General features: G+C 41.6%; 1 protein-coding gene across 1 annotated transcript in view; it reads right to left on the reverse strand.

Annotated features, from left to right (window-relative positions):
* Positions 1-965: 965 nt before the first annotated feature.
* The window catches only part of SHC4 (SHC adaptor protein 4), a 135,021-nt gene continuing 117,039 nt past the window's right edge, over positions 966-18,947 (reverse strand). Inside the window, exons 9-12 of the mRNA XM_075345806.1 lie at positions 17,239-17,299; positions 11,761-11,901; positions 8,393-8,625; positions 966-1,862 (exon numbers count right to left, since the gene is read on the reverse strand). Of these exons, the coding sequence (XP_075201921.1) occupies positions 1,716-1,862; positions 8,393-8,625; positions 11,761-11,901; positions 17,239-17,299 (582 nt within the window). The 3' untranslated portion in view covers positions 966-1,715. The remainder of the gene's footprint in view (positions 1,863-8,392; positions 8,626-11,760; positions 11,902-17,238; positions 17,300-18,947) is intronic.

An 18,947-nucleotide genomic window follows, 5' to 3' on the forward strand; every position in this document is an offset into this window, starting at 1 on the left:
TGAGGCATTTACTGTACAGACTTTTCAGTAGGCGCCAACATTTCTAAGTGTAAAATCATTTTTTCAGTTGGTCTTATATAATATTCTAAATTTTATCAGATAATGACTTTTGGGTTTTCATTGGCTGTCAGCCATAATCATCAACATTAACAGAAATAAACACTTCTTGAAATAGATCACTCTGTAATGACTCTATATAATATATACATTTCCCTTTTTGTATTAAATTACTGAAATAAATTTTAACATTTTGATGATATTCTAATTTATTGAGATGCACTTGTAGCACTTTAATTAGACACAATCAGACTATGTGGAGGAAATCCACCACATTTATATCAAAATCTCGTTCACCCAGGGAAATAATATTTAATGTTGAATAAAATAGAAGTGTAATGTAACCTATGCACTGGCAGAAATTGTTTTATCTTTGTGATCAACGCTGAGTAATGAATTCTAAGATGATAAAAGAACTCTGAAAAGTGGATACCAAACATTTTCACAACTCACATCTCCCGCTTTCTTGACATATATAATTGCTATAGAGGCAGAACTATTAAAGAAATATGTACACCAGGGAGATTTTTTTATTATTCATTTGCTTCCTAAATCTTGTGTTAAGCAAACTTTATAAATAGGAAAAAGACTGCAGATACAAACTACTAAAGGTTTATTTTTTAAAGTTAGCCACTAATATGAGTAAAAAGCATTTTTTTCATGCCAAGGTGTTCATAGCCTTTAATTTACTTGTAAATAATTAGAAAACAGAAGGTCCATTGTCCAGACTCCTAACATTGCTTAATTAATAGGGATGATCGAATAACACAAATATTCAGCTTCGCAAATATGTGCTGAATAGGTCTCCGCTACTCGACTATTCGCGAATATTCGATGCGCAATGTAAGTCTATGGGAAACCCGAATAACAACTTTTCGGGCTTCCTATAGACTTACATTGCGCATCGAATATTCGCATAGTGATGACCTAGCCGTCGGATATTTGCAAAGCCGAATATTTGTGGTATTCGATCATCCCTCTTAATTATGCAATATTTTGGCAATTTATGTCTTATTTGTTTCATCGATACTTACCACATATGGCATAATTCCCTTATAACAAAAAATATAAGATTTTTCTGAACGATTGTTACCATACAGGGTCACGGAGAGAGAAAGGATTTTTTTTATTGACCCATATATGTCTATTTACAATACAAAAGAAAGATTGCATTGTTAGTAAAAATATAAAGTTACTAAAATTTCATGTGGAACTATGTATATATACATACCAGCTTTGCTTGTTTTCCATTTTAATATGTTCCATATTTTGCAACTTCCAATAATATCATAAAGTTATACACAATATACGGAGTTTTGTAGAGCTGATTGTAATATATACAAAAACATTTAACCTGCTGAGAGTATTCCTTCCAAGGCACATACCTCTGGTTTTGGCGGACTCTGACGTATTATTGGGGGTTTGTGCTTTCATGTGTTATTTGTTTGTATATTTTTATTTAGAACTTTGACAGCTTTTATAGTAGTTGTTGCGCATAGCCCTCTTCCTGAACGCAAATCACATCTATATATGAATAAGAGACCATTATTTATCACATGTCTTTATGAACATTCGAGGTCCATAAGTAGTGTTTACTTATGAACAGAATTTGGCACCTATCCCATAGTTTGTATGCGGGCAATATAACCGCAGTCCTTTCAGCGGTGGAGGGCATCAGCGTCTTGCCTCCTGACTGGTTGCCTCAGACTAAGTTCACTTCCAGATGAAGTAATTGGCAACTCGTTTTCCATGTGGTACTTTATTAGGTGGTTCACATTGTCAAAAACACGATCTTTAGTTCTCACCTATAAGACAAAGAAAAAATTTTAATTACAGCAGTGTGATATTCATAAATTTGTGTTTAGTGTAAATTACTATAGAGAACTGTGTGATAGAGTCTGTATATAGGTCACATTATAGATATTATTCTAAAAGTTCTGCAGTTAATAAAAGCCCAATTCGTACAGAGCAGTTCAAGATGCCTCTTTGTAGACAAAGAAGAGAAGTAAACTAAACATGTTTTCTTTCCCCGCTTTTATCATTCACTCTTGACTTGCTTAAAGGGAACCTGTCACATCTTTCTTCTATATTAAATTGACTCCACTGTCTTCTTAGGGTACGTGCACACAATAAGGACTCGCTGTCCTGGACGCAGCGGGTCCTGACCCGCGGGGCTGCGAGACTCCTCTCCTGGAGAGCGCAGCTGCTCGTGCCCATGATCAGGGTTCGGGGCGCTGCGGTTTCTTGCTGTGTTCTTCCTGCGGAGGACGATTGTGACTCCGCAGAAAACAACTGACATGCTGCAGCTCGGTAAGCTGCACCGCAGGTCAGTTTATGCTGCAGGAAAAACAAGCACAGCGGGCATGGGATTTCTAGAAATCCCATCCACTGCGATTGTACTGTACAACGCAGAATTTTGGATGCAGCTGACACACACTGCATCGAAAACCCTGTGAACCCTGATTGTGGGCACGCAGCCTTAGTGATGCAATGTGCATCGCTAACATGGTGTTCTCAAACAAAAGATCCCATTTTTTATCTTAAAAAAATAACACTTTTTATCATTAAGTAAATGCATCACAGACCTTCTCTTTCAGTCATTCGGGTGGCGCTTTATATAATTTCAGCCACGGTTCTCTTCAAATTATGCACACCCATTGCAGTCTTATTGATTGCACAATGTCACACCAATCTCCTGTTAAATCCCATTCTTGTGCACTGACCATTAGCTCCCCGGACAAGTGCACTGAATCTGGGTCAATGTCCCCAGCTGCATTTCATAAATGCATGGTCCAGAACCACGCTCACAAGGAGACGTCAGATAGCCACTGACTCACAGCGGCTCCGTAGCATACGCATATATGAGATGAAGCAGGGGACATACACCCAAATTCAGTGCACATGCCTGGGGATCTGGATGTCAGTGTGCAAACATAGAATTTAATTGGAGATTACCGTGACGTCGAGCCATTCATGGCAATTCATCACAGTGCAGGGGTCGTGCATAATTTGAAGATAGTCTGACTGAACGTGACTGAAATCATACAACCTAAATACATCTAAATCACATCATTCAGATATTTAAATATAAACATCCAAAAGAAAAAAGGAGATCTAAAGGTGCAAAAAATTATAATCTTTATTTAAAATTTATAAAAAATAGGATGCATATGGGTGCAAAATAAAGGACAGGAAAATGGTCACAATGCCAGTTCATCACCCACAGTAAAGTCATAAGAAATTATAAACATGGCAATGTGTAGTGGACATACACATATGTGCTGCTGTGTATAAAAGTATGCAACTGCAATTATATATGTAACATAGGCACATTAAAGGTGTCTAATCCAAATCCCAGGAGGGGGATTATTATAAACAAACCTCGCCCAAAAACAGAACAGTCCTGAGAGACACATTACAAGGTGCTATAGTGCTATTAAAGTGCAAATGCAAAGAATATAATGCAGACACATAGGGGATGTTTTACCAAGTAGACAGGTGAGGTAACTAGGCACAAGAGATCCCCAAGTGAAGCCTAACAGCCGTTTTGAGGGTCATCCGTCCGCTTCTTTTTTGAGGCGTGTTATGGGACTGTTGGAGTATGCAATATGGGACTGTTGGAGTCAAGAGTTGAGAAGATCTATGTATATACATATAATTGTCATGTATGATTCTGTACATTTATTTCCTTGTACTTTTAAATAATGGTGTGGATAAAACCTATATGATGCATAACTTGATGATACATTGTGTGATTGATATATATATATATAAAAAAAATATATATATACATACACATATATATATATATATATATATATATATATATATATATATATATATATATATATATATATATCTTAACTGTCTTATTAACTTTCATATGTGGTATTATTTCCCCAATATGTACTATATGCTTGTTGGTTTATGTTCACATAACTTACTTTAAAAAAAAAAGTAACACGCCTCAAAAAAAAAAGGGAAGGCCCTGGTGCCAGCCAAGAGACTTTCAATTCTTGTTTGAGGGATTTTCATCTATCCTTCCTTGGAAAAGTCTTCCAGTTTTAGGTCGTCTTGCATGCAGTGCTTTTTTTAAGGTCTAACCACAGATTGTCAATGATGTTCAGATCAGGGGACTATGAGAGGCATTGTAAAACCTTCACCTTGTGTCTTTTGAGGTTGTCTATTGTGGATTTTGTTGTGTTTAGGATCATTATCCATTTGTAGAAGCCATCATCTTTTCAACTTCAGCTTTTTTACAGATGGTGTTACGTTCGCATAAAGAATTTGTTGACATTTCATTCAACCCATTCTTCCCTGTACTCGTGAAATGTTTCCAGTGCCATTGGCTGCAACACAACTCCAAAGCATGATTGATCCACCCCCATGCTTAATGGTGGCAATATACCAGAATGGAACCATGATGTGGGACATATATACCAGGATGGGGGGGACAAATATACCAGGATTAGAGACATATTTACCAGGAAGAGCCCATGATGGGGATCCTATATACCAGGATGGGGAAGATGTATACCAGGATGGAGGACAATATATACCAGGATTAGGGACATGTATACCAGGGTTAGTGACATGTACACCTGGGTTAGGAACATATATATATAACATATATATATACCAGGATGGGACCATGATGGGGATCATATTCCAGGATTCGGGACATATATACCGGTATGGGCCCAGGATTGGGACCATATATAGCAGGATGGGGGACATATATACCTGGAAGGGGCCAGTATGGGGGATATTAATACAGAATTTGGGACATTATCCACATAACAGTGTCAGTAGCAGATCCCCTCATAACAGTTTGTCATGACCACAGTTTTTGCTGCAATTTTTTTCCCTATTTTCTGCCTCTAAAATCTAGGTGCTTCTTATGGTGCAGTGCTTTTTATAGTCTGAAAAATATGGTTATCAGCCTTAAAAATAGGAAGGCCAGATTAGACTTTACAAAAAAACCCCATCTACACTGCAGTAAAGGTCTTGCAAAGCATCAAAGTAGGAAACCCAGTGTTTGGGGACGTCCTTGGCTTCCAAACTTTAGGCAGTCATTACCTGCATAGGATTCTCTTACAAACTATTAAACATGAACATTTTATTTATGGTAAAATTACTTTGTCCAATTATTTTTGAGCCCAGAAATGATATATTTCCTCAACCCCTTTCATTAAACTTGAAAGTCTACACTTCAATTGCCTCTCAGTTTAATTTTTAAATTAAAAGTAGTTGCATGCCGAGCTCAAATCATGAAGATTCAGAAACTGTCCAAATATTTCTGGACCTATATGTTACAGAAATAGTTAAGAATTATAAACTTCATGAAAACTAAAAAAAAAAACTTGGAATAACTTATTGTATAATTTTTTAGAATCCTTTTTTTTTCCATAAAACACTCTCCCAAAAAAATCTTAAAAGAAAATGGATAATACAGTGGGTACGGAAAGTATTCAGACCCCTTTCAATTTTTCACTCTATTTCATTGCAGCCATTTGGTAAATTCAAAAAAAGTTCATTTTTTTCTCATTAATGCACGCTCTGCACCCCATCTTGACAGAAAAAAAATAATGTAGACATTTTGCAAATTTTTTAAACAAGAAAAACTGAAATATCACATGGTCATAAGTATTCAGACGCTTTGCTCAGACACTCATATTTAAGTCACATGCTGTCCATTTCCTTGTGATCCTCCTTGAGATGGTTCCACTCCTTCATTGGAGTCCAGCTGTGTTTAAACTGATAGGGCATGACTTCGAAAGGCACACACCTGTCTATATAAGCCCTCACAGCTCACAATGTATGTCTGACCAAATGAGAATCATGAGATCAAAAGGAACTGCCCAAGAGCTCAGAGACAGAATTGTGGCAAATCTCAAATCTTGCCAAGGTTACAAAAGAATCTCTGCAGGACTCAAGGTACCTAAGAGCATAGTGGCCTCTATAATCCTTAAATGGAAGAGGTTTGGGACCACCAGAACTCTTCCTAGACCTGGCTGTCCAGCCAAACTGAGCAGTCGTGGGAGAAGAGACTCATGAGAGAGGTAAAGAAAAACCCCAGGATCACTGTGGCTGAGCTCCAGAGGTTCAGTAGGGAGATTGGAGAAAGTTCCACAAAGTCAACTTGTATCGCCCTGGTGTTGGTCGGGCTCCTTAGATCCGGGATTGTGGTGGCTCTAGGGGCCCGGACCCGGGTTGGCAGACACTTTGATCCGTAAAAAGGGGGTATTTACAGGGGAGAAGTTCGTGACGCCACCTGTAGGTTGCAGTAATGGGAGTACCGCCGCTGCTGTTAGGAGTACCGGGGCAGATGGAGTTAAGCAGCCTGATGTTAGTCCCTCCACAGGTAGGGAAAGCCCCGGGCTCAGGGTGTTTGGTGGTTATTTGGGAGCGCAGGGTGCAGGGGACCAGGGTACTCACTGTGAGTAATCGTGGTGCTGGATGAGGATTATAAAGTAGACACTCACACTGAAGGTAAACCAAATCCTCTGTGTACCACAGTCACTGCGGGGAGCCCGTCCAGGTATCCACTCCCACCGGTGTCACTTGGTAATCCGGAGCCCACCTCCGTGCATAATTTAGTTGTCTGTTTGTGATCACTTGGCTTGAAGCTGTTGGGGCCTCGCTCACTATGTGTAGTGTAGCTCTGCTCTTGATGGCTGGCACTTGGGATTTCAGTGGGTTGCTTTACTGGAAAACGCTATCCCCCACGGTGTGCTGATGCCTTTAATCTCTGAGCGCTTAGGGAAGTGAAGACACTCTCCCTCCCAGGTTAATTATCAGGACGTCGAATCGGTTCCTGAGCTAGGGTCCTGTACCCCGTCATGCTCGGTACCGGTCAGTTAATTTGGGTTTTCTGATGCCGACAGTCCTCCTAGACTATGGCCATCGCACCCTTTTCCAATGTCACTGCCACCGGTCCCCCAACTCCTCTGGTCCTGGACCACAGTCTGTGACCCAACCTAGGTCTAGCTCCCCAGGAGCTATCTCTCCAGCTCTTCACTCTTTGAGGGCTCTCATTGAACTCTCTAGTTCCTCCCTCAGACCAGTCTGCCTGACCCCTAGGTGGGTGGCCCTATTCCAGCTTGACCAACCCACTGGTGTGTCTGACAGGCCATGATGTGAGGTGTTGATTGGGATTTGTAATGCTGATGGTCGAAACACCAGTTTCTGGGAACCTGGAACCATGGGGGGTAGGTCCTGCACCCTGGGTGAAAAGATGCAGTTCCCTGTGGTACCCTGATATATTCAGGGGCGGCACAAACTCTCACTGCAGCCCTCCACCAGTTGGACCTTTATGGCAGAGTGGCCCGACAGAAGCCTCTCCTCAGTGCAAGACATATGAAAGCCCGCATAGAGTATGTAAAAAAAACAAACCCATAAAGGCTCCCAGACTATGAGAAATAACATTCTTTGGTCTGATGAGATGAAGATTGAACTTTTTGGTGATAATTCTAAGCGGTATGTGTGAAGAAAACCAGGCACTGCTCATCACCTGCCCAATACAATCCTAACATTGAAACATGGGGGTGGCAGCATCATGCTATTGGGGTGTTTTCAGCTGCAGGGGGAGGACGACTGGTTGCAATTGAAAGAAAGATGAATGCGGCCAAGTACAGAGATATCCTGTTAGAAAACCTCTTCCAGAGTGCTCTGGAGTTCAGACTTGGCCGAAGGTTCACCTTCCAAAAAAACAATGACCCTAAGCACACAGCTAAAATAACAAAGGAGTGGCTTCAGAACAACTCTGTGACCATCTTGACTGGCCCAGTCAGAGATCTGACCTAAACCCAATTGAGCATCTCTGGAGAGACCTGAAAATGGCTGTCCATCAATGTTCACCATCCAACATGACGGAACTGGAGAGGATCTACAAGGAAGAATGGCAGAGGATCCCCAAATCCAGGTGTGAAAAACTTGTATCATTCCCAAGAAGACTCATGGCTGTACTAGCTCAAAAGGGTGCTTTTACTCAATACTGAGCAAAGGGTCTGAATACTTATGACCATGTGATATTTCAGTTTTTGTTGTTTAAAAAAATTGCAAAAATTTCTATATTCCTGGGTTTTTTCTATCACGATGGGATGTAGAGTGCATTAATGAGAAAAGAAAACAAACTTTTTTAAATTTGCCAAATGGCTGCAATGAAACTAAGAATGAAAAATGTAAAGGGGTCTGAATACTTTCCGTACCCACGGTAATTATGGCATAATACATCGTACCCTCTGGTCATTTTTAAAATGTGACATTTTCTGTTCTGTTAATAGTGGGTGTGTTTTTGCTTTATGGGAAAAATAGAAAACTAAGATATACTTACTTTACCCTCTGGGTCCACTAGCAGGAGATGTTTTGGATGTCCACCATGAAGGCCACTCAGTACATACTGACCAATTGATGTTGTGCTCTCTCGAACTAAAAAATCTCCATCATGAATGAGCATGCTCTCTGCAAGCTTTCGATTCATCTTCCCATGATACCATGCTTCGTTCAGCACAGAGCTGTTGATGGGTGATTTGCTTGCTTTGCAATTGTCTTCAGGACTTTGAATTACTATGACATGAAGAAAATAAAAATAAATTATGTGTTTCTACTGTTAATAGGGAGCATTGGTGATTAATCTACAGTAGTATGACTACTCATTATCATTAGTATCCTTTACTTAGGACATATTGCCTTCATTAATAAAATAATAAGCTATTTTGTTTATTTAAAAGGTGTCATTTTCTCATCTATATAACTCTTGAAATATTCAAATGAACTATGTCTACACAGTATATGGTTATTCCACCTTATGCAATATTATCTCAGCACAATGTTGCACAGCCTAGTATCACAAATGAGGTCATATGATGTGTAATTAAAGGGAATCTGTCAGCAGGTTTTTACTACCTCATCTAACAGCAGCATGATGTAGGCAAAGATATCCTGAGTTCAACAATGTATCACTTAGATTACTGTTTGCAGCCATTCTGATACAGTGAAAGATTTAGATTTTGTATGTAGTAGTGTTGGGAGAGCTGCCCCCGCCCACACCAGGCTTTCAGTGTACATTTTCTTAGACAGAAGCTGCTAATCACAGAATGGGGAGGAGTCGGACTAGAATTAATGAGCAGCTGAGACCCACAAATGATACCAATAAGAGGCTTAAACTAACATTGCAGGTAAACAAATACAGACAGAGATAAGACACCAGGGCTGAATGTTCAGTTTTAATTCTGCATGCTGTCTTCTGAGTACATTGCAGAAACCTGCTGACAGAGTCCCTTTAACCCCTTCAGCCCCGGGGCACTTTCCGTTTTTGTTTTTTGCTCCCCTTCTTCCGAGAGCCGTAACTTTTTTATTTTTCCGTCAATCTTGCCATATGAGGGCTTGTTTTTTGCGGGACAAGTTGTACTTTTAAATGAAACCATAAGTTTTACCATGTGGTGTACTGGAAAACATTCCAAATGCGGAAAAATTGCAAAAAAAGTGTGATGGCACAATAGTTTTTGGGATGTTTTATTCACGGTGTTCACTATATGGTAAAACTGATGTGTGGGTATGATGCCTGAGGTTGGTGCGAGTTTGTAGACACCAAACATGTATAGGTTTACTTGTATCTAAGGGGTTAAAAAAATTCACAAGTTTGTCCAATAAAAGTGGCGCACGTTTTGTGCCATTTTCCGAAACACGTAGCGTTCTTATTTTTTGGGATCTATGGCTCAGTGATGGCTTATTTTTTGCGTCTCGAGCTGACGTTTCTAATGGTACCATTTTTGCGCAGATGCTACGTTTTGATCGCCTGTTATTGCATTTTGCGTAAAACTTGCGGCGACCAAAAAACGTAATTTTGGCATTTGGAAATTTTTTGCCACTACGCCGTTTACCAATCAGATTAATTGATTTTATATTTTGATAGATCGGGCATTTCTGAACGCGGCGATACCAAATGTGTATATTTATTTATTTTTTAACCCTTTAATTTTCAATGGGGGAAAGGGGGGTGATTTGAACTTTTAGGTTTTTTGTTTTTTTTTATTTTTTAAAACTTTTTTTTTACTTTTTTTTTTTATTTTACTAGTCCCCCTAGGGGGCTATAGCGATCAGCAATCCGATCGCTATTATCTATCTGCTGATCACAGCTATACAGCTGTAAACAGCAGATACAGTCACTTTCTTTTTCCCTCTGCTCCGTGCCAAGGGAAAACGAAAGTGAAACATCATAGCTGCAGGCGTCATCACATGACCCTGTGCTACGATGGCAACCACCGATAGTCACGTGATCACGCACGTGACTTCCGGTGGGGGCGGCGGTAAGTAAAAAACATGGCTGTGCGCATTTAGATCTTGCTGCCAGACTTTGGCAGCAAGATTTAAGGGGTTAATGGCCGCGGGTGGAAGCGATTCCACCCGCGGCTAGCAGGCACACATGTCAGCTGTTGAAAACAGCTGATATGTGTGCCGACCGCCGCCGCATGCCCGCGGCAGGGGGCGGGGCTTAACGGGACACGCTCCATGACGGATATATCCGTCCATGGTCGTGAAGGGGTTAAGCGTTCAGATCATGGCTGCAAAAGGATAATGCTGCTTCTGTCATCTTTCTCGTAATTGAGAAAACCAATAGTGATTCTGCAATGTCCTTGTATGCCACAACTGATGAGGATATTTAATTGGGAAGTACATGTAAGGCTAGTTTCACACTTGCGTTGAACGGCATCCGTTGCATTGCGTTGTGTGACGGATGCAACGGATGCGTTGCATATAATGACACAACGGATGCAACGGATCGTACAAAACAACGGAAAGCTTTTTCTTTTTATTTTATTTATTTATTTTTTTACAGTTTTACCGGCAGCTGACTATTGTGAATGATCAGCTGATCACTCGGCAGCCGGGCACTCAGCTGAGAGCTCTCACATGCCGGCGGCCGGGCGCTCAGCTGAGAGCTCTCACATGCCGGCGGCCGGGCGCTCAGCTGAGAGCTCTCACATGCCGGCAGCCGGGCGCTCAGCTGAGAGCTCTCACATGCCGGCGGCCGGGCGCTCAGCTGAGAGCTCTCACATGCCGGCGGCCGGGCGCTCAGCTGAGAGCTCTCACATGCCGGCAGCCGGGCGCTCAGCTGAGAGCTCTCACATGACGGCGGCCAGGCGCTCAGCTGAGTGCTCTCACATGCCGGTTGCCGGGTGCTCAGCTGAGAGCTCTCACATGCTGGCGGCCGGGCGCTCAGCTGAGAGCTCTCACATGCCAGCTGCCGGGCGCTCAGCTGAACGTTCGGCAACCGAGAGACAAAATAAAGTTTCTGTGATTAAGAAAAAAAAAAAAAAAAGATAAGCATGTGCAGTGAAAAATAGAGGATTCCGCCACTCAAAAAACGTTACATGCTGCGTTCCTTCCGCCCGGCGGATGCAACGCAGCGTTGGCCAGCGGAAGCAATGCAGGTGATTTTGGCACAATCCGTCATTCATACAAGTCTGGGAAACAGCGGAATCCGTTAATGGATTCCGCTGTTTTCCAAAAGGGCGGATTGTGACGGAAGGAAATTAACGCAAGTGTGAAAGTACCCTAACTCACAAAGAAAACATTCAGGAGAAGCTTTGCCTCACTAGACATGCAACTTTTCTGGAACATCTTGTAAGCTTTGGGTAAGGAAACATCACTACATATTGATGCAACAATGTAAAATAGGAAAATAAGATGTCTGCATACTTGATTTTACACAAGCTTTTCCTGAAAACTGAGTTTTATCTTGATTTTCAGTTTTTGTCACTGTATTCATATAACATGGATCATCCAAAATGTCACTGCTGGACAGCATATCTTGCATGTGTTCATTCTGTGTAGTGACACCTGAAAATACAAGTTTGGTTTAATTTATTTGGGAACTAAATTAAAGTATGTAAACTCCAGTTATATAAAGATTTTATGAAACATATATGAAGCCAAAGCAGCTGCTTTAAATCACCACTCCAGCAGATTTTGTTTCAGAGCTAGAGTGGTGTTTTAAACCTAAGCCCCTGTACCCTGTCAAATTCTCACCTTCTGGCGGTGTCATCGTTTTTCGATGCCGCTTCGGTCTTGCGATGCCATCTTGTGCTGGTAACTTCTGACTGGCCGTAAATCACAAGTTACGTCACAAGCTCTCAATGCATCTCTATGAGAGCCAGAATGAGGACAGAATGAGGCTGTCATAGAGATGTATTTATATGAAATACTGGAGCTGTCGGCAGGCCACAAATCACAAGACACCGAAGCACCGCTAACAAAAAGATAAAGCTTTTAGACAAACCCCATTTACCATATCTTTCTACCCTGGCAGGAAGATATATCTGAGGAGGCATAACCAGGGCCATTTAGCAGACCACCAGACAGCAGGGAGCAGACCCAGATCCAGCACTCTCCTAATGTATCCGGGATGGTTGGAACCTATGGATTTATTTTTTGCTCATTCATTCATAGCCATACATTTTTCATTTCTACGTACGGTTTAGTGTATAAGGTCTTGCTTTTTTGCATCTGTAAGACTGTGTACACACATAGTATAAATGCTGCATTCTCCCAGCTTCTTTTTACCTACATGTTTTCTGCAGGTGACTGCACCAAACTATGCAATAACAATCTTCCCTGCTATTGTGTTTTCGCTTTTCTTTTTTTATGTTGTTTTCCCCTTTATTTGGAAAGTTTTTAGTGCAGATTTCAAGCAGCATTTTTAATATGTTTTTTATAGTATACAAATGCTTTGTTGCTGCCCTTTAAAAAGCAACAGCGAGTTTTACACTCTTCATTTTTAGACTTTCCATAGAAGCGTATAGAGAAAAAAAAAGTCACCAAAACTGCAAAGTTCACTGTTCACAAGACTTTTCATTAAAGCAGATCCACACTGCACAGTTAAACAGCAGAATTTCAGTGTCAAAACATTTACCAGAAAAACGCAGCTTTTATCCTCCGAGTGAACACAGCCTCAGTAATGCATTTTTATTACATTTCTTTTATAGGATAAATGGAGAGAGAAATCAATTATGACAGTTTTTACTACTTAATTTACCAATCACCGTAAATAACTTGTTTACTATATTGCACAAATTATTATGATTATAGGGATACCAAATCTAAAATATATCTACAGTTAGGTCCAGAAATATTTGGACAGTGACACAATTTTCGCGAGTTGGGCTCTGCATGCCACCACATTGGATTTGAAATGAAACCTCTACAACAGAATTCAAGTGCAGATTGTAACGTTTAATTTGAAGGTTTGAACAAAAATATCTGATAGAAATTGTAGGAATTGTACACATTTCTTTACAAACACTCCACATTTTAGGAGGTCAAAAGTAATTGGACAAATAAACCAAACCCAAACAAAATATTTTTATTTTCAATATTTTGTTGCGAATCCTTTGGAGGCAATCACTGCCTTAAGTCTGGAACCCATGGACATCACCAAACGCTGGGTTTCCTCCTTCTTAATGCTTTGCCAGGCCTTTACAGCCGCAGCCTTCAGGTCTTGCTTGTTTGTGGGTCTTTCCGTCTTAAGTCTGGATTTGAGCAAGTGAAATGCATGCTCAATTGGGTTAAGATCTGGTGATTGACTTGGCCATTGCAGAATGTTCCACTTTTTTGCACTCATGAACTCCTGGGTAGCTTTGGCTGTATGCTTAGGGTCATTGTCCATCTGTACTATGAAGCGCCGTCTGATCAACTTTGCGGCATTTGGCTGAATCTGGGCTGAAAGTATATCCCGGTACACTTCAGAATTCATCCGGCTACTCTTGTCTGCTGTTATGTCATCAATAAACACAAGTGACCCAGTGCCATTGAAAGCCATGCATGCCCATGCCATCACGTTGCCTCCACCATGTTTTACAGAGGATGTGGTGTGCCTTGGATCATGTGCCGTTCCCTTTCTTCTCCAAACTTTTTTCTTCCCATCATTCTGGTACAGGTTGATCTTGGTCTCATCTGTCCATAGAATACTTTTCCAGAACTGAGCTGGCTTCATCAGGTGTTTTTCAGCAAATTTAACTCTGGCCTGTCTATTTTTCGAATTGATGAATGGTTTGCATCTAGATGTGAACCCTTTGTATTTACTTTCATGGAGTCTTCTCTTTACTGTTTACTTAGAGACAGATACACCTACTTCACTGAGAGTGTTCTGGACTTCAGTTGATGTTGTGAACGGGTTCTTCTTCACCAAAGAAAGTATGCGGCGATCATCCACCACTGTTGTCATCCGTGGACGCCCAGGCCTTTTTGAGTTCCCAAGCTCACCAGTCAATTCCTTTTTTCTCAGAATGTACCCGACTGTTGGTTTTGCTACTCCAAGCATGTCTGCTATCTCTCTGATGGATTTTTTCTTTTTTTTCAGCCTCAGGATGTTCTGCTTCACCTCAATTGAGAGTTCCTTAGACCGCATGTTGTCTGGTCACAGCAACAGCTTCCAAATGCAAAACCACACATCTGTAATCAACCCCAGACCTTTTAACTACATCATTGATTACAGGTTAACGAGGGAGACGCCTTCAGAGTTAATTGCAGCCTTTAGAGTCCCTTGTCCAATTACTTTTGGTCCCTTGAAAAAGAGGAGGCTATGCATTACAGAGCTATGATTCCTAAACCCTTTCTCCGATTTGGATGTGAAAACTCTCATATTGCAGCTGGGAGTGTGCACTTTCAGCCCTTATTATATATATAATTGTATTTCTGAACATGTTTTTGTAAACAGCTAAAATAACAAAACTTGTGTCACTGTCCAAATATTTCTGGACCTAACTGTATATAAAACCAGGTATAAAATGTATAAAAAGTCTGTTATTTGCTAATTCACAATGTTTATTTATTTTTTAAATTGTAATTGTTTTATATATATATATATATATATATATATATATATATATATATATATATATATATATATACTAGCTGTAGTACTCAGGCGTTGCCCGGGATAGTAACTGTCTCTCTCCCAGTCTCTGTCTGTGTGTTGCTGTCTGTTTCTCTCTGTCTCTTTCCTTGTCTGTCTGTTTCTATGTCTCTGTCTGTCTTTGTACCAGTCTATCTGTCTCCATCTCTGTGTCTCTATGTCTGTCTGTCTCTATCTCTGTGTCTGTCTCTATGTCTGTCTGCCTCTCTCTTTTCCCATCTGTCTCTTGCCCCATTTGTGTTGCCCCATCTGTCTCTTTCCAGGTCTGTTTCTTTCCCCGTCTGTCTCTTTCCCTGTTTGTCTCTTTCCCCGTCTGTCTCTTTCCACGTCTGTCTCTTTCCTGGTGTGTCTCTTTCCTGGTCTGTCTCTTTCCAGATCTGTCTCTTTCAAGGTTTGTCTCTTTCCCCGTCTGTCTCTTTCCCCATCTGCTTGTCTCTGTCTGTCTCTTGTCTGTCTCTATTTCTCTGTTTCTTTCCCTATCTGTCTCTTTCCCAGGTCTGTCTCTGTCTGTCTCTTTCATCATCTGTCTCTGTCTGTCTGTCTCTCTGTCTGTATCTCTCTGTCTCTTTCCCTGTCTGTCTGTCTCTATCCATCTCCCCACTGACATCATATTACCTCACATATAAGCTTATTATACTAACACTGTCCTTTGTTTCTATAGCAACCAATCACAGCTGCTATTAATAAACTGTAGTTCCAAGCTCCAGTCACTTTAATGGAGACATGTTTTTTGGAGAGTAACTGTAAAGCGTGGAGTTAAATTTTCCTGTCAAATCATAGTCTACGACGTTCCCTGGGTCACATGAGGCGTCTGTGCAAAATTTGATGATTGTAAATGCGGATTCCATTAGCGGACATACATACATACACACACACATACATACTCTCAGCTTTATATATTATATTTTTTATATATATACACACACACTACAGTTCAAAAGTTTAGGGTCACAGATATTTCCTTATTTTTGAAAGGAAAGCACATTTTTTTTCAATGAAGCTAACATTAAATTAAACATAAATACACTCTATACATTGTTAATGTGGTAAATGACTATTCTAGCTGCACACGTCTGGTCTTTAATGCAATATCTACATAGGTGTATAGAGGCCCATTTCTAAAAACCACCACTCCAGTGTTCTAATTTACCATTGTGTTTGCTAACTGTGTTAGAAGGCTAATGGATGTTTAGAAATCCCTTGAAGATGGGACAACTGGTTTCAATTGAAAGAAAGATGAATGCGGCCAAGTACAGAGATATCCTGGAAGAAAACCTCTTCCAGAGTGCTCTGGACCTCAGACTTGGCTGAAGGTTCACCTTCCAACAAGACAATGACCCTAAACACGCAGCTAAAATAACAAAGAAGTGGCTTCAGAACAACTCTGTGACCATTCTTGACTGGCCCAGCCAGGGACCTGACCTAAACCCAATTGAGCATCTAAAATAACAAAGAAGTGGCTTCAGAACAACTCTGTGACCATTCTTGACTAGCCCAGTCAGGGCCCTGACCTAAACCCAATTGAGCATCTTTGGAGAGATCTGAAAATGACTGTCCACCAATATTCACTATCCAACCTGACAGAACTGGAGAGGATCTGCAAGGAAGAATGGTGGAGGATCCCCAAATCCAGGTTTGAAAAACTTGTTTCATCATCCCCAAGAAGACTCATGGCTGTACTAGCTCAAAAGAGTACTTCTACTCAATACTGAGCAAAGAATCTGAATACTTATGACCATGTGATTTTTCAGTTTTTCTTGTTTAATAAATTTGTAAAAAGTTTTACTTTTCTGTTTTTTTCTGTCACGATGGGGTGCAGAGTGTCCATTAATGAGAAAAAAAAGAACTTTTTTGAATTTACCAAATGGCTGCAATGAACCGAAGAGTGAAAAGTTTAAAGGCGACTGAATACTTTCCATACCCACTGTACCTACAGATTAAACCCGTATCCGCAGGTTAAAAGTATTTTGGGACCTGGCAGGTTCCCTTTAAAGGGTTGATCCTGTGTTATCTACTGTATCTGGAGGTGTTATCCATCATTATTCTGCATGTGATGATAGTGACTGCTGAGCAGTGATCAGATACAAACAGGATTTAGGAATCTGATATTAAGGCTTAGGGGCTACTGTCAAAGCTGTAAGATTTCTCAATTAACTTTTAATACATTGCGATATGGAAAATTGGAAAAATTATGTTATACACTTTTTTTATATTGTTCTATATTACTATAAAGTAAGCTCTAAAATATAATAAATACTGCATACCTACTGTCTTCTGGTTCTCTAAACAATTCTCATATATGTTGGCACTTTGGGGGCAACCCACCTAAGATAGAAAACATCAGTTAAGAAAATATATATAGAGGAAAAGTAACATATGACCTCTGGAATTTATTTTCGACCATGTCATTTTCATTGTACATTGTTGCACATATTAGTTAGTACCCGACTGCAATTCTGTCCTTCAAATGTCAATTAAACCAGTTTTAAGGGCACGATAATGTCATTGGTGTACTTTGTGGTTTAAGAGGAATCTGGAGTTGCCAAAGGAAACCATATAATCTAAACTGTAAATTTTTGTTTCCATTTTTCATCACTAATAAATAATTGCCATGTCTATCCATCCTGTGATTTCCATAATTAAGTAACATTCCTTCTTGGTGTTACCATTTCAATGACAATGTCTATATTGGAAGACTAGGGACAGAATGAGTATAAATAAAAATTAATATACTGCTACATTAAGAACAACATATTGCAACATACGAAGGAACAAACATTTTGACAGTCAATGTGTGGCGCCCTGGACAAGCCAGGTCGTCACAGGTACTACACCAACACACCCCACACCCCGGCTAGGCACACCTAAGTCAAACACAAATCCTTGTTGCCTTCCTCCAGGGGCTGATGTCCACACCAAGGGGTGGGCCAGGCGGTTTGTCCCGTCCACCGAGGAGTTCACAGTCCTGGAGGCGGGAAAAGTAGTCAGTTTAGTGGTAGTGGAGTTTGGGAGAGGAGTGGTAAAGGAGCAGCCTGACGGTGTCCGGGTGTGTGGCCCGGGCACGGACAGCAAGGTTGGCGGACGGTGGTGACCGTCTGCAGGAGAGGCTGATTGAAGTGAACCGTAAGGACCGGGGACAGGCGGTGGCCTGCTGGTACCGGATCGGGGAGTGAAGAGAAGCCAGCACCATTCGGCAGGGCCTACGGACCCCAACCAGGCTAGGAGTCGCCGTAAAACCGGTCAAATCCATTAGCAAAGGGAACCTCCGGGGTTTCCCAGCAGCCAAGACCTGATTGAAGGCAACAGCTCACACCATAGTGGGAAACACAGTCACCGCCAAGGCTACAGTTCCCAGGGCCAGAGCCTGCGGGCAAAAGGGGCTCCCTCAGCATCCATCCAAGCTGGGGAGCGGGTTACCGGTGGGAAGCCATTGGAACCATAAACACAACTCAGGTGCAGGGAAAGGCAGTCACCATCAACCTACCGGAAGGAGAACTACCGCAGCCGCCTGTGGGACCCGTCCATCCAGCCGTTTGTTTGACCAGAGACTCTGTGTGAATTACTGGCTGAGTAAGTACCACCGTGCCATGCGGCACAGCGCTGCCCCCGCGACCCTGCACCTCACCAGGCCCCGTAACCCGCCTGTCATCCCTACCCCCCTCACTGGGCCCCGGGACAACCAATCCCCCACGGAGGGGAGAACCAACATCCAAGCTGCTCCCTGTCATCGCTCCCGGGATACCCGTCCAGAGCAGCGGTGGTGTCACAACCTCACCACAACCGTGGGTGGCGTCACGGACAATATCCCCCCAAACCGCACACCAATTCCCCCTTTCACTCACGGGCGAGGAACGCCGCTCGAGACCCCAGGATCCGGCCCACCGCTCGAGCCACCACCGAGCAGTAGCAGCAGCAGCCGGACCCAAGCAGTGGGTGAGCGCAGCGTCCCCTCCTCCGCCCGCGACAAATGCAT

The sequence above is a fragment of the Anomaloglossus baeobatrachus genome, chromosome 4 (genome assembly GCF_048569485.1).
Source record: "Anomaloglossus baeobatrachus isolate aAnoBae1 chromosome 4, aAnoBae1.hap1, whole genome shotgun sequence".
NCBI classification, from domain to species: Eukaryota; Metazoa; Chordata; class Amphibia; order Anura; family Aromobatidae; genus Anomaloglossus; species Anomaloglossus baeobatrachus.